General features: G+C 40.8%; 2 protein-coding genes across 7 annotated transcripts in view; both read left to right on the forward strand.

The window, feature by feature from the left end:
• The window catches only part of MTCL2 (microtubule crosslinking factor 2), a 351,820-nt gene that overhangs the window by 90,790 nt on the left and 238,361 nt on the right, over window positions 1–22,669 (forward strand). The window lies entirely within an intron of this gene.
• The window catches only part of NDRG3 (NDRG family member 3), a 62,489-nt gene continuing 41,532 nt past the window's right edge, over window positions 1,713–22,669 (forward strand). For all 6 annotated transcript variants that reach the window (XM_081292512.1, XM_081292515.1, XM_081292513.1 and 3 more), the window contains exons 1-2: window positions 1,713–1,818; window positions 20,647–20,747. In XM_081292512.1, the coding sequence (XP_081148638.1) occupies window positions 20,691–20,747 (57 nt within the window). In that variant the 5' untranslated portion in view covers window positions 1,713–1,818; window positions 20,647–20,690. The remainder of the gene's footprint in view (window positions 1,819–20,646; window positions 20,748–22,669) is intronic.

A 22,669-nucleotide genomic window follows, 5' to 3' on the forward strand; every position in this document is an offset into this window, starting at 1 on the left:
AACCTCTTACCTGTAAGGTCAGGAGAAGGACAGAATCTATATTACAGGGATACTGTAAGTATTAGATTAAGTAACAGATTTAGAACACTGGTTATCAGTTTGCTCCTGAGGATGAAGGCTTGAACAAGTGGGTAGAGCATGAGATGGAAAACCTAGTAGTTCAATTTGGGATACCAAATGGAGAATTCAACTAGTCTTGTCAGACATAAAGGGGGAAAACTGAGTAGAGAAGTCTGGAATAGAGCTAAAACTTGAGAGAGATGTCTAGTTATTGAAGATTTAAGAATGGATTATGTTGGGGCTGGGGATGTGGTTCAAGCGGTAGCACGCTCGACTGGCATGCGTGCGGCCCGGGTTCGATCCTCAGCACCACATACAAACAAAGATGTGTCCTCCGAAAACTAAAAAGTAAATATTAAAAAAAAAATTTAAAAAAAAAAAAGAATGGATTATGTTGTCCATAGTAGAACAAGAAAGGAAATTTCAACCTCAAGGAAAGCTAACTTCACAATGAAAAGAATGGTGCTGATTACCCACTCCTGCAGAAGCAGAGTAGTGTAATGGCAAGAATGCAGAGCTTGAAGTGAATCCTCTTCTCTTATCCCAAACGTCCTCACCTATAAAATGAGGATAGATCACTTCCAAAGGTAATCACACCTCCTCTAGTTTACTTATTATATTGTATATTTTGTTATGAGTACTTGTTCAAACTGAAGTATTGGAAGTGTGATTTTTATCCTCAACAGCTAAATAAAACACAGAAAAATAATACTTATTGAGCACTAAGCATCATTTAGTCCTTATCATAAATTTATGAGGTGGTTTCTATTTTTTTTTTTGTCATTATAAATGAACTCAGGCATGGTTTAATAATATAACCATAGACATATGGACAGTGGAGGGCCAAGTACAGCCAACTTGGCACTCAGTAAACGTTAATGAACAAACCTAAGTGTATAATAAAGAGCTGTGCTCAAAAATCAGTTTTTCCTTTATCCAAATTTGGTTCAGGAATTGTGCATGATGAATAACAATATCACTGCCTCTGGAAGATTTGGTTGTTTTTATTCCATTTGCCCTCATTTAGTTCAGAGAATAGTTTCTAGTCCCAGATACATAACATTAAAAGAAATAATAGATCAACGAATAAAACTCCTAAGGGAGAGGGATTATGTCCTGTGCATTTTAGTGTTATTTAAATTGTTGGGTTATTAAGTTTAATGTGTGCAGTGATTCTGGAAAACAAAAAATCCATCTCTCATGTTGCACTCAAAAAAACAAATAGTGTGACTGGTAGTTCTAGAGGGGATGTAAAAGAGGATTGGGAATTAGGAGCCGCGAGTCTCGAATTCTAGTTTTGAAGATACTGTATTCATTCACAAAAATTTACCAAGCCCCTTCCATGTGCCACGCACTGTGCTGGGGGCCTTGTGACCTTGGGTACTGCCTCAAGCCTCCTTAAAAGAGGCACGCGTGGATCTTAGGGATTTCATAAGGATGTGACTCAGAGGAAGGGGAGGACGTTGTGCAGACATAGCATTCCACACCCTTCCCTCCCGGCCCCTCAGATTTCTCGGAGGAGACTCCGCAGCAAGAAAAACTACACCCAGTATGGCGCCGCCAGCCCCTCCCGCCTCAGTCGCCATCTCCTTGGTAGTTCCCGAGGCAGGCGAGCGTAGTGCGCCTGCGCAGCCCTGGCATCCTCAGTGCGCCTGCGCGCCCGCCGCGCTCCTCCTCCCACCCCTCACCGTTGTCGCTGCTGCTTGCTGCTGCTTGCTGCTGCTTACTGCTGCACCGACCGCGGCGTCTGCGCCTCAGGTGAGTGAGCGCCTCAGCCCTACCAGCCCCCGGCGCGCGGCGCGGCGCGCGGGGTCGTCGCTCCTTCTCCCTGCCCTCGGCTCCGGGTTTTCGCCGTCGACAGGGCCCGGGGTCCGCAATGCCAGCCGACCAACTCCGGCCCCCTACTCTCCGCCCCTCCCCGGGTCAGCCCGCCCTCCCGCCGTGGCTCCCCGCGCCCTGCCCGCGGGCGACAGCGTGTGAACGATTCGGGTCGAGCCTTCTTCCGACACCCACAGTCCCAGGGACCCCTGCAGGGCCACCCCATTTCTTGCTCGCGTTCTGCAGGCGGCAGAGCTCGGCGGTCTCCCCGGACTGGGCATCCATCTGCTCCGGCCGCCCTAGAGCCGGGGGGCACGGAAGAGGGGCCTGGCTCGCCCTGCCCTGTGCTGCCCCGAAGCAGCAGGGGGTGGCCACTGCTGGGACCCCACGACCGCCCTGCAGGGAGAGGGCTCCTTAGCCGCACTTCACAGCCGAGGAAACTGAGGCACCGATTGGTGAAGTGCTGTGCCCAAGGTCACGGGGCTGACCAGTGGCAGGGATGGTTGTCGAACTCAGGTGCTTGGGCTCTTAAGGCCAGTGGAGATGGAATTTGATCTCAAACCTTTAAATATTTTCGAAAAAACACTTGTCATGTGTTCAGTGGAGTTGCTCTAAAACGTCATAAAGTGGGCTGCAGGAAGAATATCTTATTGTCGGAGTACAGTTGAGGTGTTACTGTAATAAAATGTGATATTAATAAGAGCTGACAGGGGCTGGGGATGTGGCTCAGGCGGTAGCGCGCTCGCCTGGCATGCGTGCGGCCCGGGTTCGATCCTCAGCACCACATACCAACAAAAGATGTTGTGTCCGCCAAGAACTAAAAAATAAAAATATTTAAAAAAAATAAGAGCTGACATATCCAGTACTTGCTGTGTGTCAGGGATCTTGCTAAGCATTTTGTTAAGATCATCTCACTTAATACCTCAGCACTTCCTAATACAGTGCTTCCCCCTTCCTTTTCATGAAATCTCTCCTTCCCCACCCGCTGCATGGCTGGCCACATTGTCACAGGTAAACTAGGTTCCTCATGACTTGGGAGGTAGGAAAGCTCTCCTATGGTGGCTTAGTGGCAGAACAGGGTATTCCTTGCTTGCCTGCATCCAGATTTTTCCCTCAGCCTATCTCTTCTAGTGAGTATAATTAGCCTTCTTTTCCTAGCTGCCAGGAAAGCAGGAATGGGGTAGCTGGGCTAGCTGGCCTTGGAGGTGACAGAGCAGATTTGGCGAGCGCTCACCTCACTCTGGGACTTCTGGTTCTGCTCCAACATTGGGCTTTAACATTTCAGTATTTAAGATAATGTGAAGGGGAGAAAGATCACTGACGGTGGTGCCGCATCTAAGAAGCCCTTGATTTGAAGTCCCAAATGAACAGCTATAAAAATATGTGAATGTTTTGCCCCCAAAATAACTAGCTCAAACTGCCTTTTTCTCCCTTAGCAAATCCTCCTCCACATTTCAAAGACTTCACTAAATCACTCCCTTCTTTGTGAAGCCTTACCTGCTTGATTTTCCCAATTAGAATTAAGCACACACAGTAGGGTATATGCCAGGTCTTACCCTTAGGACTATTAGCTCCTTGAGGTCAGGGATTGTCTTTGCAACCCCAGATGCCTGGCTTATAGTGGACTAGTGGTAAAATCAGTGTATTTCCATTGCTTCTTTTCATCACTCAAAGGGTGATGGTCTCTTGTTGCCCTTCTGTTCTTCATTTTGCCCTTCAGTTTCTCTTTGCTGTGTCTCCTGTTAGATTCAACTTCTCATCATCACTCACCTCTCAAAGGCCTCAGTCCACCCTGATGTTTCTGAAAATTTGCAAATAAGGGTCTTGTATCAAGAAGCCTGTTTATGCCCAATAGTTTGAGTTGGTATATGCTGCCATTTTTATTTACATGTTGCAGTAGGATGGTCTAAGGCTTACTGCCTTTTCAGTTTATTACTTAGTACGTGTGATATACATTTGTCACATTCTTTTGCCTTATGTGACTGACTAACCCTGGTGATATCAGAATAAAAGCAGTTTTTTACTGTATATCAATGCATGGTATTTGTAATAAATATTCAGAAGGACCCTTTGGGATGCAGCAGATATATGTATAGGTTCTCTACTAAAATGAAGCTCAAAGATTTTTTCCATATAATTTTCTGCAGATATATTGAGCTGTTTTTTGTTTGTTTGTTTTATTTTGTGGTTTTGGGGTTTGCCTCACGTGTGTTAGGCAAGCTACTCTCTGAGCCCTTCTTTAATTTTGAGACATGGTGCTGCTGGGATTACTGGTATGTGCTACCAGACCAGGCCTTAAGCTAATATTATGTATGGTGCTAGTTTCAGTTGAATAAAATATTTTTCCTATTGAAAGAGTTTACTAGCTAACTGGGAAACACTGCATCTAACTGTCTAACTGCATCTATCAAGTCACATCTAAAAATTGTCCTGTTAGTATTCTAAGCAAAGCATTATGAGAGAATAATAGATTAAGGTATTCCTACATGAGACATTTTATAAAATCATATATTATTCAAACTGAAAATAAGTATTGAGTCCAACCCTGACACTTTCATAGACATCATCCTGAGAACTGAATTTATCCAATGCTATAGAACTGGGACTACAGCTTAAAATTCCATAATTTTTATCTATTAAAAATTTATCAATGTAGTTCAGTGATAGTGTGCTTGACTAACATGCATGAGGCATCTGGATTTGATCCTAAGCACCACAAACAAACAAAAAAGATTTACCAGCATTTCTTATCTTGGGGAATTCATTAACCAGCAGGTCTATTAAAATTCCATTTATGTGCCAGGCATGGTGACACATATCTGTAATACCAGCTACTCAGCTGAGACAGGAGGATTTTAAGTTCAAGGCCCACCTGAACAACTAAGCAAGACCCTGTCTCAAAATAAAATTTTGAGTGGTGGGGCTATAGCTCAGTGATAGAGCACTTGCCTCGCATGAACAAGGTCCTATATTGAATCCTAAGTATCACACACACCAAAAAAAAAGAAAAAAAAAGAATTCATTTTGTCTTCAGTTCAGGGGTAGGGAAAGAGATACAAAAATACGGTTCATGTCTTCAAGGAGCTTATGGCCTGTTGGAGAAGAGTAAAGAACTGTTCTCTGACATCGAAGATATAAAGCTAATTGTTAAATTGTATGGTGAGGCACTATGTGTGTCGTGATAGTTTAGGGAAGGGGCCAAGAAGGATTAGTGTGAGCTGTGATAGTGACCATTTTGGAAAATAACCAAGACTTTCTGGGCTTGATAGATTGATAGGTCCAGATTCAGTCAAAAAGAGGAGGAAAGCATTTGGAATCAGGAGTGATAAACAGACAAGATAGCAATGCCTGCCATATGTAGGACAGTTCAAAAAAATTGGCATAACTGTATTAGAGCAGTGTCAGTGTGCATCAGAAATCTGGACAACTCCTCCCCCAGAGTTTCTGATTCAACAGCTCTGGAGTGGGACCTGAGAATGTGCAGTTCACACAGGTTCCCAGATGATGCTAATGATCCAAGGATCAAACTTGGAGAACTACTGGATTAGAAGGTTGAAAAACTATAGTCAGAAACTGTCAAAGAACTTGTTTCAGAAGTGTGTGTGTGTGTGTGTGTGTGTGTGTGTGTGTGTGTTATACTAACATGGGAGCATTCTGAAAAGATACATAAGATAGTAGTCACTTCTGGAAACAGAATTTAGGAAATTGGGAAATTCACTTTTTACCTTATACCTTTCTGTGTTATTTTTGCATTGTGTGCACATATTGCACTTGTGTTTTAAAAAAGAAAGAAAAATAAGAGTCCATTTTGAGGATACATACTAAAATATTTATGGATTATAAAAAGAGCTTGCTAAAGTAATCTAGTCATACAACAAGCATTTTTAGAGTGCTATATGCCAGATGCTGCTAGCTTCTGGAAATACAAAGCCTTTGCTAAAGCTTGCAGTCTGGTGATTAAGATCACAGATTGCAACTTTAGTTGAGCTTCCTAAGAGCAAGGACCAGTGTCTAGCTCTCTGATAATGGACATTTGGCCGATAATAGGCACTTGGTAAGGTAAGTGATGAATGAATGAGCAAATCCAGACAAGAACTGAGGATAATAGGAAAGATGGAAGATTTTGAAATTAAAAAACAAAAAACAGACATGATGAAAGGAAGAGGTGTGTCAAGAAGGATTCTGAAGTCCAAAGATTAATAATATTTTAGGTTTAATGCAGAACAGGAGGTTGAGTTATCTGTTCAGAAAGACAGGCTTAGACCACAGTCCCACCCCCCCACTTAAAAGATTGTTTGAAAATTTTACCTCAATTGAGTAAAGTATTTGCCAGGTTTCAGGGCTTTCTTAGGTAAAGGAAATTTTTTGTTTTTAATTACAGTACTAATTATATTGTAGTCATAATATTCACAATTTTTCCACTAGTTTTTTCTCTTATTTATTCATGTGAAGTTAATTGATATATAAAAGATGTTTAAAATGCTTATATAAAAATGAGTGGTCTTGCTGGCATATTGGTGCATGCCTGTAATCCCAGTGGCTCAGGAGGCTGAGGCAGGAGGATTGTGAGTTCAAAGCCAGCCTCAGCAAAAATGAAGATCTGAACCACTCAATGAGACCCTATCTCTAAATAAAATACAAAGTAGGGCTGGGGCTATGGCCTGGTACCAAAAAAAAAAAAAAAGTGGTCTTGACCTGAAGAATAACTCAGTGGTAGAGTGTGTGCTTAGCACATGTAAAGTTCTGGATATAGTTGACTCAAAATTCTATAATATTTTCAACATTACTTGACTGAGTTTGACATATTATTAGCTCTAAATAAATATTTGTTGTTATGGCTGAAGGGAGTGCACTTTAGAGGAAATACGACTTCTTTGCATGCTGCATTTAATTCTGTATAAACTCTAATTACAGTACCAAACAGGCCATGCTGTTTAACTTTATGTGGAGCCATGTAATATGGAGTCTGTGCTTTCCCTGGATATGGGGAGAACATGAGGTGAAGCCATTATTATCCCTAGCTTTTTGTGTGGAGGTGCTACTTACTGTCTTCCCCAGAGACTTTATATAGTAAATGAAGATTAATTTTCTAAATAGGGGATGGCTTTCCCCAGGTTTGGGCTATATTCATATTCGTATAATCCTCTTACCCATAGTCTGCAGTCTGGACTTTTCAGTTGATGAAGAATAAATTCCCTTTTCATACTTGATTTTATTACTTGTTAGGTTTTTTTTTTAATGTTTTGCAGTATATATTTTTTAAAAATGCTATTTTAGTGGCACAGGAGAATCACAAGTTTGAGGTCAGCCTTGGCAACTCAGTGAAACCCTGTCTCAAAATATATAGCTTAGGGGCTGGAATTGTGGCTCAGTGATAGAGCCACATGGCACTGGGTTTGATCCTCAGCACCACATAAAAATAAATAAATAAAAAGTATTGTGTCCATCTACAACTAAAAAAATTTGTGTGTGTGTGTGTGTGTGTGTACACATATATATATAGCTTAGTAGTATATATATAAAATCTTATAGCTTAGTAGAACACTTAGTAGAACACTTGCATAGCATGCACAAGGTCCTGGGTTCAATCCCAGGTAAAGGAAAAAAGAAAAAGAAGATGATGCTATCTCAAATTTTGGGGTAATAGCAATCATTTTTAGGGTGCTATTAGTGTGATTGATGGCCTACAAACTCATAAATCCAACACAGTATGAAGTTGCTTTGTATTTCTAAAGATAATAAGGTTTAAAATTATGTCACACTTTTCCTTTAATTCACAATTGACATGTGGTAGTCTTTCCATAAATGTCATTTGCTTTGAAAACAGACACAGTTTATTAAAAATGACACTTTTATCCTTACCATGCTTCTGTCTTTAAGTCTGAAGTTTCAACTCATGGATAAAAGTTGAATGGGGCTGGAGTATAGTCCAGTGGTCAGGCTTTTGCCTAGCATACTTAAGACCCTGGGATTCAATTTCCAACAACACCAAGAAAGAAAGAAAAAAAGTTGAATGCCTTTTTTCTTTCTTTCTTTTCTTTTCTTTTCTTTTTTTTTTTTTTTTTTTTGGTACCGGGATTGATCTCAGGGTCACTTGACCACTGATTCACACCCCCAACCCTCGTTTGTATTTTATTTAGATACAGGTTCTCACTGAGTTGCTTAGTGCCTCAGCCCCTGGAGCCACTGGGATTACCGATTTGTGCCACCTCGACCGGCTAGTTTAATGCTTTTTAAAACAGTGAGATATTAGCTCCAGAGCCACTGTACATTAAACCTAAATTATTGTTTTTTTAGAGAGAGAGAATTTTAATATTTATTTTTTAGTTTTCGGCGGACACAACATCTTTGTTTGTATGTGGTGCTGAGGATCGAACCCGGGCCGCACGCATGCGAGGCGAGCGCGCTACCGCTTGAGCCACATCCCCAGCCCCTAAATTATTATTTTTTTAGTTGTTGATAAACCTTTATTTTATTTATTAATATGTGGTGCTGAGAATCGAACCCAGTGCCTCACACATGCCAGACAAGTGTGCTACCACTCAGCCCCAGCTTATGAAATTATAATACTGGACAGAGAGAAGAGAAACATCAAGCTTTTGTCTCTATCCCTGCAGTCAGAAAACTATGGGAGCAGGGCTCTTTCTGCCATTCTTCAACTTTTGAAGATGTTGCTTCTTTTAAGTCACTATGTTGGGATGGTTTTACTAGAGTGTTGACTAAAATCTAATTTTGGGTGATCAGATAGTCACAGGGTAGGTTGCTTTTTTCATACCTCCAGATAGGTCCTCATCTCTGGTACTAAAGTAATAATAATATTACCCAAACTTTGGTGCTTTTCAATTTTCAAAATTCTTTTTTTTTTTTTAATTTTTTTTTAGTTGTAAAGGGACACAATACCTTTATTTTATGTGTTTATTTTTATGTGGTGCCAGGGATTGAACCCAGTGCCTCACGCATGCTCGGCAAGCGCTCTACCATTGAGCCACAGCCCAGGCTCCAATTTTTAAAATTCTTTAATCATTAAGATTCTGGTAAAGTTCAGAAACCAAATCTGAAAAAAAAAAATAAGTACAAGAAGTATTTATTTGATCAGCTGGCATCAAGTGGGAAGAATTGATTATTAGAGGACTGTCTAAGGTATGGGTGCAGACTGCATGTTCAGATATTGCTTTGTTGCTTGCTAGCTGGCAAATAACAAAACCTTTCCAAGCCTCAGTTTCCTTTTCTGTAAAATGGGGAGGATTACAGTACCTCATTGATAAGAGTGTTGGGAAATAAAGTGAAATAATGAATAGATAAAGTGCTTATGGTACCTCACAAAGTGTGTGCACTCAATAAACTTGGCTAGTGTGAGTATTAAGTATTGCATTTTAGGGCTCTTGTTTGTCCTTTACCTCATTCAGACTGTCTAAAAGAACAAATTGTTTCCAGGGATTATGCCCTATAGCTTGTGGGAACCCGGAGCCCATCCAAAAGCCTGTGCCAGGGTCTTGCCAGCAGTAGCTTTCCTAATGTCCTGAGCTGTATCCTTCAAGGGCAGAAGGCAGAAAATTGAGCTTCTACTGCTAAAGGTACTTACATAAAACCCCAGTGTTAAAGCTTTAGTTGACTGGGATTAATGAGAAGGCCCCTTGATGGGTGTTGCTTTGTTCTCACAGATTCAGATTCTGCAGACCACCCATTTACTGCCTTTCTGGAACCTTGGTGTGACACAACAGGGAGGTGGGCCTGTAGTATGGGACATGGATGGTCTTTATCAAGCCTGAGGAGGAACAGGGCTGTTTCCTGTTATAATGGGCTCTGTGGGCATGTCTTAGCAGCTGCCTTTGACCATTTCCCCACCTTTGTTTAGGTAGGTAGGGCATAGAGTCTCTGAGAGTATTTCTTCTGTTAAAGAGGTACCAAGACTTTCCTTTATTCAGTCAAAAATCTGAGTGAATTTGTATTTTAAAAAGTCATTGTTTCTTCCACGGAGCTGCCTGTTTTGTTTTGTTTATCCAACTTCCTGGGAGTCTCCTGAGGTGGTTTGCTTTCCTAAGGGCCCCCAGGAGACAGCAATGGAACCAACATCCATTACCCTAGACACTTGAAGGGATGCTTAAGTCAATAGATATATGATTAGATTAATTCAGACTTTACTATTGTGATTCTTATAGACTGGAGAATGGAATCTAGCCCAGTACTCTGGAATATCTTTCAGAGCCCAAGCTGGGAGTCCAAATGCTAGCAGACTATATGAATTTAGGAAAATGGCTTAAAGGTGCCAGGTCTCTTTTCCTCATCAGAGGATGAAACAGTAGACCAATGTATACTTTCTGAGTGTTGCTAAGATAACTTTAAGACACCATAAGTAGTTGTCTGCCCAGTAAAGTCTGATTCAGGTGCCCTGTGTTCTGACCCAACCTACTTTTTTTGGGAGCGGGGCGGGGGGGGGGTACTGGGGATTGAGCTCAGGGGCACTCAGCCACTGAGCCACATCCCCAACCCTATTTTGTGTTTTATTTAGAGACAGGGTCTCACTGAGTTGCTTAGCACCTCACTTTTGCTAAGGCTGGCTTTGAATTTGTGATCCTCCTGCCTCAGACTCCTGAGCTGCTGGGATTACAGGCGTGTGCCACCGTGCCCAGCCTAACCCAGTCTAACCCAGCCTACTTTTGCAGCTTGTCTTCTCTTCCAACTACATTGTTCTTGGTGTTTCTCAATATGTTATGTATATTTCTTTCCCAGCCCCAGTATCCTTAGTTGGAATGTCCTATTCTCCCTTTCAGCTATTTAAAACATACTCTTTCTTCATTCTCACCTTTGTTTTAAACCTCCTGACCATCCCTTGGTTCTCCATTTTTCCTCTGCACTGGGTTTAAGCTTCATTACCTTAGAATATGTTCTAAGCACTGAACGCAGTGTAAGACATAATGTGACTCTGTCAGCTTTCTGTCTTCTTGGGAAGGTAGAATATATGGAAATGCCACTAGTGTGATGTGAGTACTCTTAAACATCTGTGTGGCATCTCATATTATTATCTATCTCATTATGTGTGTATATTTTGTAAATTAGCAGATTGATTGGTATTTTTTTAATATTTATTTTTCAGTTTTCGGTGGACACAACATCTTTATTTTTATGTGGTGCTGAGGATCGAACCCAGCGCCCCGCACATGCCAAGCGAGTGTGTTACCGCTTGAGCCACATCCCCAGCCCTGGATAGGTATTTTTGAGCTACCTCAAATTGTCATTTTTAGCTTTATCTTCTATTTCCTCTGTTCTTGCCGAAATGGAATATTTTCCAGCAGATCTTATGCTTTAAGTTATCCTCTCTTCCTTGGATTCCTTCTTTTTTTTTTTTTTTTTTTTAAGAGAGATAGTCTCAGTTGCTCAGGGCCTTGCTAAGTTGATGAGGCTGGATTTGAACTTGCAATCCTCCTGCCTTAGCTTCCCATGTCACTGGAAGTGCAGGCATGCACCATTGCATTTAGCAGAATTCCTTTTTTTATTCTTCTCTTATCTTCACCAATAGGGATTTTAATCTGTCCTTTAAGGTACAGTTCAAGTATTACCTCTTCCATGAAATTTTCAGCACCCACAGCCTGCATTGACTGATCTGTATCCTAAACCTCAGTAAGCCTTAGAGCACTGTGGGATCATTGTGCCCATAGAATACATTTGGCATTGTTTGGAGACATTTTCAGGTGTCACTGCTGTTGGGGGAAGGTGCTATTGACCTCTAGTTGTGGTGGCCAAGGATGCTGCTAAACATTCTGCAGCGTACAAGACAGCTTTTCCTCACCCCCAACAAAGAGTGATCTGGTTGGGCACGGTGGTGCACACCTGGAATCACAGCTACTCAAGAGATTGAGGAGGAAGGTTCACAAGTTCAGGGCCAACCTGGGTAAACGTGGTAAGAACTATCTCAAAATAAAATTAGAAAATGGGGTAGGGGTATAGCTCGGTGCTTACCTAGCATGTGCTATTCTCTGGGTCCAATCCCCAGTATAAGAGATTATGGGGAATGATCTGGTCTAAGGTGGCAGTGATGCTGATGCTGAGAAATTGCCTTTAAATTCGTCCAACTCATAGACTCATGTGTAACTGTGAACTGTAGTGACTTGTTTATAGACTGTCTTCCTTACTCAGTTGAACTTGAGTTCAAATTCATGCTGCTCACTTGTTCTTTCTTTCCCTTTTCCTTTTCTTCTTCTGCTTCTCCTCCTTCTCTTTCTTTTTTCCTGACAGGGTCTCACTATGTTGTGGAGACTAGTCTTGAACTCATGAGCTCAAGGGATCATCCTGCCTCATCCTCCCAAATAACTAGGGCTACAGGCACGTGCCACCACTCCTGGCCCAAATCTGTGTTTTCTTGTTACTCACTATGTGTCGGGATTTAATTTTAGAGCCTACAGCCTGATGGTAACTGTTCAGTGTAATTTAGAATCAGAAATAAAGAGGTCCTCATAGCAAATGGGTAGCAGGATTGTCTGTTGAATTTCTCTTCCTTTCACCCCCTGCTCTCTTTGGGGAGGCAGTGTGATATAAAAGTGAACATTTGAAATCAGAAGACTTGAGTTTTGGTTCTGGCTGTGTCCATTTATGAGTTGTGGTGTTTGGTCAATCCATTTCACTTCTTTTTGTGTGTGTGTGTGTGGGCGGGTAGGAGGTACTGGGAATTGGATACAGGGGCACTGGACCACTGAGCTACATCCCCAGCCCTATTTTGTATTTTATTTAGAGACAGGGTCTCACTGATTTGCTTAGCTCCTTCCTTTTGCTGAGGCTGGCTCTAACTCAACAATCCTCCTGTCTCAGCCTCCTGAGCCTCTGGGATTACAGGTGTGTGCCACAGCACCTGGCCCATTTCAGTTATTAAGCCTTAGCTTTTGGGGTGATGGTACTGCTGCCCCAGAGTTTTTCATGGTATCACTGTGATAATCCAGTGAGCTGTTAGATGTGAAAGTGTTTGTGAATTGTAAAGTGCTATAATGGCTACTTATTTAGCCAATGTTGATAGGTTTTAAAAAAAGGAGGACATGAGTCTGCTTGCTGACTGTGTGCCCTGATGGTGTCCTGCCACTTCCTATAACTTTTTTTAGTCATAATTGCTTCATGACTGGCTCCACCTGACCCCTTTCAGCTTGTTCTTCCCTGGTGTATCTCCCTTGTTTGCTGCATTTTTTTTCTCTTTGGGTAGTCTGTCTGCCATCTTGTCAAAACCAAAATTGACTGACTCTGTCTCTAGAATACAAACTAGTTGCCTGGTGTCTGAACATTCTGGAAAAGCCAAAGGTAACAAATTACCTTCACAATGGGAGAAAGCTATAAAGATGGTTTGTAGTTTAGAAAGCCAATACCTTCTTAATATTCTTCTCTTTTTTGAAAACAGCAATGTTTTTAAGCACTAATTATCTCAGTGAGCTTTCCCTAAATGGACACAGTGAAGAGTGAGACTCTTATGTTCCTGGAGTCAGGCCAAGTGCACCCTCTTACTGATTTGCCAAGTGACCTTCAGCAAGCCATTGAACTTCACCAAATTGATAACTGAATGAACTCTTAGGATTTCAGTGGAGGGCCATATGAGGTGGCAAGGAAGAATGCTCACCCTGGGGAAGAATATAAAGTACTATATTTATAGGGAGCTTTTGAGTTATACAGAATTTTAACCTTATCAATGACCCAAAATGGTCATCTTGCCCAATCTCTTCCCTTTACAGATAAACTGATGTTCAGAAAGGGAAAATGCTTTGCCCAGTGTCAGGTAGCTGGGTGGGGGCCCATATTGGGCTAGAGTTCCTTTCTAATGTATTTATGGGCCCTTTCTATACCTGAAGGAATATATGCATCTCAAGGCATGTATTTTCTATGAATGAACAAAGACTTATACTCTATATTATTAGACTGGTTTTTGTGGTACAGGGGATTGTACCACATCTCCTACATGTTAGGCATGCTCTTTACCACTGAGTTATTCCGCTAGCCACATGTCATTAGACTTTAAAGTGTTTCTGCAAAGCCTGGTGGTCTTACTACCATTTCAGCATAGACCCTATCTTTTTTTTTTCTATTGTATATTTCAGGTTTGGTAGAAAACTTAAAAGTCACTGGTCTTGATAATCTTTAAAAGTCCTCCCATAATTGCCCTCTATGTGTCAAAGAACACTGGTGTTGGCTAGTTGTAGTGGTATACACCTGTAATCCCAGCTACTCCAGGGTCAATGCAGGAGGATCACAAGTTTGAGAATAGCCTGGACAACTTAGTAAGACCCCCATTTCAAAATTACAAAATAGTTCAGAGTTAGAACGCCCCTGGGATGAACCTTAGTATAGGCACAAACAAAAACCTCTGGTGTCTCTCCTAGTAACTTGCACTTCAGTTGAGAAATGCCTGTTTCTGTATTTCTGAAAGGTGATCCACATGGTGACAGGCTTTTCAGCATGGGGAAGTAATTCTCAATTTCCCTAGGCTTTTTTTTTTTTTTTAAGTTGTCAGTGGATCATTTATTTATTTATATGCAGTGCAGAGGATTGAACCCAGGGCCTCACAAATGCCAGGCAAGTGCTCTACTACTGAGCCATGACTCCAGCCCTCTCTAGGTTTTTGTTTTTATTTTTTATTTATTTATTTATTTATTTAAATTTTTATTGGTTGTTCACAACATTACAAAGCTCTTGACATATCATACTTCATACATTAGATTGAAGTGGGTTATGAACCCCCAATTTTACCCCAAATGCAGATTGCAGAATCACGTCAGTTACACATCCACAATAGGTTTTTGTTTTTGTTTTTAATATTTTTTAGTTGCCAATGGATCTTTTACTTTATTTCTTTATTTATATGTGGTGCTAGGGATCGAACCCAGGGCCTCACACATGCCAGGTAAGCGCTCTACCACTGAGCCACAACCCAGTCCCCTTCCCTAGGTTTTAATACCATTGACTTTCATTGTCAAAAGTTAATGATCCTGGACTGAGGTTGTAGCTCAGTGGTAGAGTGCTTGCCTGGCATGCGTATGCACTGGGTTCAATTCTCAGCACCACATTAAAATAAAATAAAGGTATGATGACCACCTACAATTAAAATCTATATGAAGTTAATGGTCCCTTCTTAGCCTTTATTATCCTCCTTTCTCTTAAACATTTGACAGTCTTCCTTCCCTTCTGTGAATCTCTTCTCTATTGACTTCTTTGACATTAGCTTTCTGCTTTTCCTCCAGTGTCTCTGAACGTTTTTCTTTGTCTCCTACTTGTTCTACTTAAAAATTTGAATCTTTTCTGACCTTGTACTGTTTTTATCAACCTTAGTCTCCTTACTTCTTTCTTTCTTTTTTTTTTTTTTTTTTTTGTGTGTGTGTGTGTGTGTGTTGTTGTTTGTTTGTTTTGGTATTGCTGGGGATCCAACCCAGGGCCTTATATATGCGAAGCTGGTGTTCTACCACTGAACTACACTTCCATCCCCTTCTTTTCCTTATACATTTTAATTCTAGTAGCCTGTTCCCTATAGCTAGGTTCCTTTTTTTCCCCCTTTTGTTGTTTTTTGGTACTGAGGGTTGAACCCAGGGGTACTTTACCACTGAGCTACATCCCTAGCCGTTTTTATCTTGAGATACGATCTCAATAAGTTGCTGAGACTGGCCTCAAATTTGCAATCCTCCTGCCTCAGCCTCCCAAATCAGTGGGATTACAGGCATATGCCACCACACCCAGCTTCAGCTAGGTTTGTACTAACTATTCTGTCTTTCCAGTATATTTTCTGTCTTTTAAAAGGTTGAGTCTTTTAAAATCCTGTGTGGTTTACTGAAATTCTTTTTGGAAGAAAGCAGGATAAAAATTAATAGAAATTTTCTCTACCCCATTCTTACTATCTCTATTAAAGATGATTGCTAATAATTAAGCCTTTCAGTTCTTCATCTCCTCATCTCAGATGATCTCCACTCCTCCTCTGCAATGAAGTCACATATTAGACTTTCATCACTCAAAACTGGTAAGAACCCCAAGAGGTTGTCTGTACATTTGAGTTCTAACAAGTGAAAATCAGCCCTTGCTTCTGAAACTGGTTACCAAGTCATAGCTGGAATTTCCTTTCTCTTTCTCTTCTCATTCATTCCATGTTCTCCTTGCCCTTAGCTAACTGATGAGATGGTGAGGGTTCCTATCCTGGTGTGATGACTCAGACCTCTGTTTCCAAGGCCTGAGTCATTGTTGGTATGTATAGGATTGCTTTAGGCATCTGTTGCCTTTACTTCAAGGGGGGGCCACAGTGTGGGTGGACCGGAAGGAACTTATCCAGGTTTCCATGTGGGACATTATGGTACACTGAGGAAAGCAAAGATGTTTGAATTCTTGCCCTGTTCCTTACATGTAGGATTTTTGGAAAACTTCTCTAAGTCTAAATTTCTCATTTATAAAGTAAGAAATGAAGATATCTTTCTGAGAGAATTGTTATGAGGATTAAACATGAGATGCCTAGAAAATTCCTGGCAGAGTTGGTGGCCTCCTTTCCCCCTTTCCTTCAGTTTAGGCATGCTGGATTTTTACTTGTCTATTCTCTCTCTTCTTCATGAGACTAGGAAAGAAGGTCAACATTTTATTGTCTACTATAGTTTAAAAAATCCCTACTAGTCTTTTGAAAATAATAGCAGCCATTATGCCAGGGTAGAACCTGACAGTGATTCTATCATGCAGATGCTAGAACTGCAGGCCGCAGATCCCCAGGAGGGAGCCAGTCTGTGCAGCTAAGAGATCTGGAGATGGAGTTTTCCACCATGTGATCTAGTTTTCTTATAGATGTTATAAAACTGCTCATTGGCAAAGACTTAAGGCAATGAAAGCCGAGGAAAATTTGTTTCTCCAGAAAAATGCATTAGGTCCCCTAGAATGTGTAAGGTGAATGTCTACTGTCCTGTTGCCAATTCCTAAGTCACCCTGGAGCAGCTTTCTGTCCTACCCAGAATTCTTGCATTAGTCTGCATTGAGCCCAGCTGATAGAGACAGCCTTCTCATTTAATTTGTGTGTTTAAGTGTTTGTTGGCACAAACATTACATTATTCTTCATCTTAAAAAGCTGGGAACACTAAGTGAATGCCATTCATTCTGGACCTGAAGGCACCTTAGGCTTTCCTCTGGCCCTGAGGCTCCTTCATAGACCCACCCACTATGGAGTTACATTTGAATAACAAACATCTCTAGTGCCTGTTTTCCCAGGAGTAAATTTTAAAGAATAAAGCAAGGTGGCTTGGAAAAAAATTTTCAGGAGATCACCATGTTATATGTAAAAAAAAGAACAAATGGAAATAGACTAAATGATTGTCTTTAGATGGAAGAATTGTGAATAAAACATCTTTTCATTATTCTATGATTTCTACATTTTCTAACGAGAGCATATTGCTTTTAAAATAGAGGAAAAAAACTTTAAAATTGCCACTTTAAATAATTGATTAGTAGTGAAATCCAAATGTAAAGCAGCACACAGTTTATTGTGATTAATAATCACAAAATGAATAGATTCCAGTTAGGCCAAATTTTAAATTTCAGTCCTGGGATTCAACCCAGGGAGGGCCTCACACATACTAGGCAGGTGCTCTGCCACTGAGCCATACCCTGTGGGTTTTGAATTTTTATCTTTTTCTGGTGATACTCTCTTGTCATGCTGGGCAGAGACAGCAAGCCATAGCTCCTAGTCAGCCATGTGATCATAAGGGTCAACAGATGACACTCCGTGTTGAACCACGTTGCTACCATGTGGTGTTTAGTAGGCTAGGAGTATGAAATGCATCTTGCGGGGTGGGGTACCAGGGATTGAACTCGGGGACACTGGACCACTGAGCTATATCCCCAGCCCTAATTTGTCTTTTTAGAGACAGGGTCTCACTGAGTTGCTTAGCATCTCACTTTTGCTGAGGCTGGCTTTGAACTTGGCATTCTCCTGTCTCAGCCTCCTGAGAAATGAGGATTACAGGCATGCACCACCATGCCTATCTGAAATGCATTTTTGACTTATACTATTTTCAGTTTACAGTGGGTTTATCAGAATATAACCCCATCATAAGTTGAACATCTATAGTAGACTAATATCTTTTGAAGGCTCTTTTGATTCACACCATTTAGAAGTAATTAGTTATCCTTTGAACTCTTTTTTTTTCTTTTTTTAATTAATTTATTTTTTTTAAGAGAGAGTGAGAGAGGAGAGAGAGAGAGAGAGAGAGAGAGAGAGAGAGAATTTTTAATATTTATTTTTTAGTTCTCGGCGGACACAACATCTTTATTGGTATGTGGTGCTGAGGATCGAACCCGGGCCGCACGCATGCCAGGCGAGCGCGCTACCGCTTGAGCCACATCCCCAGCCCCTTTAATTTATTTTTTTTATTGGTTGTTCAAAACATTACAAAGTTCTTGACATATCATATTTCATACATTAGATTCAAATGGGTTATGAACTCCCATTTTTACCCCAAATACAGATTGCAGAATCACGTCGGTTACACATCCACATTTTTACATAATGCCCTATTAGTAACTGTTGTATACTGCTACCTTTACCATCCTCTACTATCCCCCCTCCCCTCCCCTCCCATCTTCTCTCTCTACCCCATCTACTGTAATTCATTTCTCTCCTTGTTTATTTTCCCATTCCCCTCACAACCTCTTATATGTAATTTTGTATAACAATGAGGGTCTCCCTCCATTTCCATGCAATTTCCCTTTTCTCTCCCTTTCCCTCTCCTTTGAACTCTTAAGTCTTTTCTTTTTATCATTTTTATGGATAGCTATTATCTCTACTCTTTGTTAAGCTCCTAAATAAGGCAGGAACTTTCTTCATATCTTCCATAGTGCTCTGCGCAGTAGGTTCTCAATAAATGTTGAATTAGCATTTTTCCTTTTTGATGGCTTAGGGCCAAGGCAAAACACATGAAGCATTGAGCTTTGAAGTCTGTGTGGGAATTACTGTCTATAGTATCCAGTGTCTGCAGCCTATCCCCAGAGCTTCCTCTGCAGTGAGATGGAGGAAAGATTTCTGGCTGATTATTCTGCATGTCTTCCTTTAACTTCCCTCCTCTTTCTGAACTCCTTAATCTGTTCCCTCTCTATGTCGGTTATCTATTCATTCATAATAAATCACTTTAAAACAAAATTATTTATTATCTCTCATGATCAGGAATTTGGAAACAGGTTTGGTAGGGCAGTTTTGGCTTAGAGTCACTCATATGTTACAGTCAGATGTCTCTGGGGCTATAGTCTTCTGAACTCTTTAACTGGGACTGGAGGATCCATTTGCAAAATGGATCACTCACCTGGGTGGCAGATTGGTACCGACATGTTAGGTCTTCTCCACAGGGACCTCCAGACACAATGTGCTGGATGTCACAGTGAGACAGTGGCTCAAGACATTATAATGCCTTCATAATATAGCTTTGAAAGTCACAGTTGTTGCTTCTACCATATTCTATTAGTTATACAGGCCATCTCTAATTTATTTGGGTGGGAGATTATACATGAGTGTAAATATCAGGAGTCAAAGATCATGGGCTCATAGGAAGCCATCTGGGAGGCCGAATCTTCATCCACTGCTGTTATTCCCCGAAGGGTCATTGTGCTCAGCCTTGGTTAATTTCCCTCTTCATTCCCATTGCCATTCCTAATTCACAGTCTTATCCTACAACATTAACCTTCAAATTTTGGCCCCCCCTTAATCCGTCCTCCATATTGTTTCCAGAAGCATAATTCTGAGTATGTTGTTCCCTTACTTACCCCTCTTTAAAAACTAAAATATACACTTCCTGAGGGCAAAGCTATATTAATTATCCGTTGCTTCATAAAAATAAAACCACCAACTTAGCAGCCTAAATAATATATATATTTTTTTTTAAAGAGAGAGAGAGAAAGAGAGAATTTTTTAATATTTATTTTTTAGTTTTCGGCGGATACAACATCTTTGTTTGTATGTGGTGCTTAGGATCAAACCCGGGCTGCACGCATGCCAAGTGAGCGCACTACCGCTTGAGCCACATCCCCAGCCCAATATATATTTATTATCTCCCATTTTCTGTGGATCAGGTTGGCTGAGTCTTCTGCAAGGCTGCCATTCAAGGTGTCAATCAGTGCTGGTCTCTCATCTGAGGCACAACTGAGGAAGGATATATTTCCAGGTTCTTAGAGTTGTTTGTAGTATCTAGTTAGACTTACAGATTGTTAGACTGAGGGTCTTGGTTTCTTGCTCTCTTTCAGCAGGAGGCTATCCTCAGTTCCTTGCCATGTAGTTCTCAGAACACGTCAGCTTACTTCTTCAAAGCTAGCAGGACAAGTGTCTCTCAGCATAACACATGTTAAAATATTATGTAGCGGGCTGGGGTTGTGGCTCAGCGGTAGAGCACTCGCTAGTGCATGGGAGGGCCTGGGTTTGATCTTCAGCACCACATAGAAGTAGATAGAATGAAGGTGTTGTGTCCAACTACAACTAAAACATAAATATTTTTAAAAAATTATGTAGCCATGTACAGGTACTCATGTGCATTCCCATCACTTTCCCATATTTGGTTGGTTAAAAAGCAAGACATAGATTCCACCCACACTCAATGGAAGGGATTATACAAGGGTGTGACTACTAGGAAGCAAGAGTCAGGAGATTGCACAGTCTTATCTGCCTTCCCTGTGTCTTTAGCACCTTGAGCAATGTGTGATATATGCAGAGTAAGCTCTAATATTTGAATGAATGCTATAGGATGGCCATTGTGTTTCTAGCTCCTGGCTTAAACCTTTTTTGTTTCTCCCTTGTTTCAGGGTTACTGACTTATTCTTGAGACGCCTCTCTCTCATCTGTCCTCATGGATGAACTTCAGGATGTTCAACTCACAGAGATCAAGCCACTTCTAAATGATAAGGTAAAGATAACTCTGTTCTCATTAAAACACATATAAGACTTTTATTCTCCTGTTGGTTCATTTTCTGTATCATCTGAGTAGTAACTAACTTAAACATTAAACTTGACTTTTATTGGAGGGAATGCTTCTTAAAGTATATTTCTTAACCTGCTCTTTAATGTCTTTCCCTTTTCTTCCTTATTTTTGTGTCCATGGGTCATATTCAATCAAGTTATCTTTGAGATTTTCCTATTTTACAAATAGAGATGTCAAGAGAAAAATAATACAGTGAAGTAGGAAACATGCGGGTGGTGTTTGACTTAAGAGTCCAAGTGCCGTGACTTTCAATTTCTATAAGTAACATTATACATGCATGGCTGGTGATATACACAGGCTGCAGTCCTCTTCCTGAAGTTTGTCAAGTCTGTGATATGACCTTTCTGTCAAAATCACAGTTTTTATCAAGGATGCATAGATGTTAATAATGTACCTCATTTTTACGTTAGTGTTAGAGAACTTCATCATGACCAGCAGAGTTGACAGCCATTTGACCCAACAAGTGGAATGCTGTGATATGAGGTACCAAAAAGTTCAGACAGGCTGGTCCCTCTTGTTCACGAAAGTGTATTGGAAATTCTTTCTTTTCCACCCTATTCTTTTGGCTTATTGTCATTGTCTCCTGTTAAGATACTCTTATAGCATGGTGTGAATGTTTTCTTTTCATCCTTTTGAGGAAAAAAATTGATGGAGAATAAGATGGGTAAGTGTGTGGGGCCACCAGAAGATGCTGTTGCTTATTATCTTCTTCTGCTGAGACCAGAGCCTTTCAAAACTCCCAGGGCTCCTGACTTATTATGTGTTTACTAATTTTTTATTGAATCCTGCTAGCCCCACTTTCATCCTTGTGACCTCTTCTGTGCCTGCTTCCACCTTTTCCTTTATCTTTTACCAAACTTCTTGCTCTCTCCTTTGGCAAGGTGCATATTTTTTTAACCCCCCTTGGCTTCTCCTACCTCCTGTTTCCAGAAAACTCTCTTTGAAGTACCATATTTTTGTGTATGTGAAGGGCTGTCCCCAAAGCAATGTGCCTGAATTATATGAATTATATACCCCTGCTATATGAGGATACTGTGAGAAGGCAGCTGTTTGTAAACCAGGAAAAGCCCTCATTGAAAACAGAACCTTGATTGAACCTTACTCTTGAATTTTCAAGAAAATAAATTTATGATGTGTTTAGCCTTCCAGTTTATGGGATTTTGTATGGCAGCCCAAAGTAGATAGAATCCAAGCAATGTTTCATTTCTAACATCTTTTAGCTCCTTTCTAATATCCCTGGAGGAAAGAAATAAAATCTGTATCTGTAAAGCTTCTGTGTAGCCATAGCCACAGACCTGAATATTTATAAAACAGATGAGAATAAGCAGTTTAGATTCAGGAAGGTAGTAACCTATCCTAAGCCTGATTAGTCATCAGAATCAGCTGAGGATTTGTTTAAAAATACAGATTCCTGGGTTCTTGGGTCCCAGTCCATATCAACTAAATCAGAATAGGGAATAGCAGGGGATTACACACACCTCCTCTAAGGTCAGTGATTCTCAACTTTGGCTTCTTATTAGAATTATCTGGGGAGATGTAAAAATTACTGACTCCTGAGTCCTCACTTCTTACTGATACCTGATTGATTGGTGTGATTGGGTGTGGGGTGTGGTTGAGCTTTTTTACTCCCCCTGACCCAAGCTCTGGGGATTGAATCCAGGGGCTCTCTAGCACTGAACCACATTCCCAGCCCTTTTTACTTCTTTTTATTTTGTGATAGCGTCTTACTGAGTTGCTAAAGCTGACCTCGAGCGTGTGATCCTTCTGCCTCAGCCTCCCAAGTAGGTAGGACTACAGATGTGCATTACCATGCCCTGTTGGTTGAGCTTTTTAAAAAAGCTCTCAAG

Source organism: Spermophilus citellus, assembly GCF_964194105.1.
Source record: "Spermophilus citellus genome assembly, chromosome: 4".
Taxonomy (NCBI): Eukaryota; Metazoa; Chordata; class Mammalia; order Rodentia; family Sciuridae; genus Spermophilus; species Spermophilus citellus.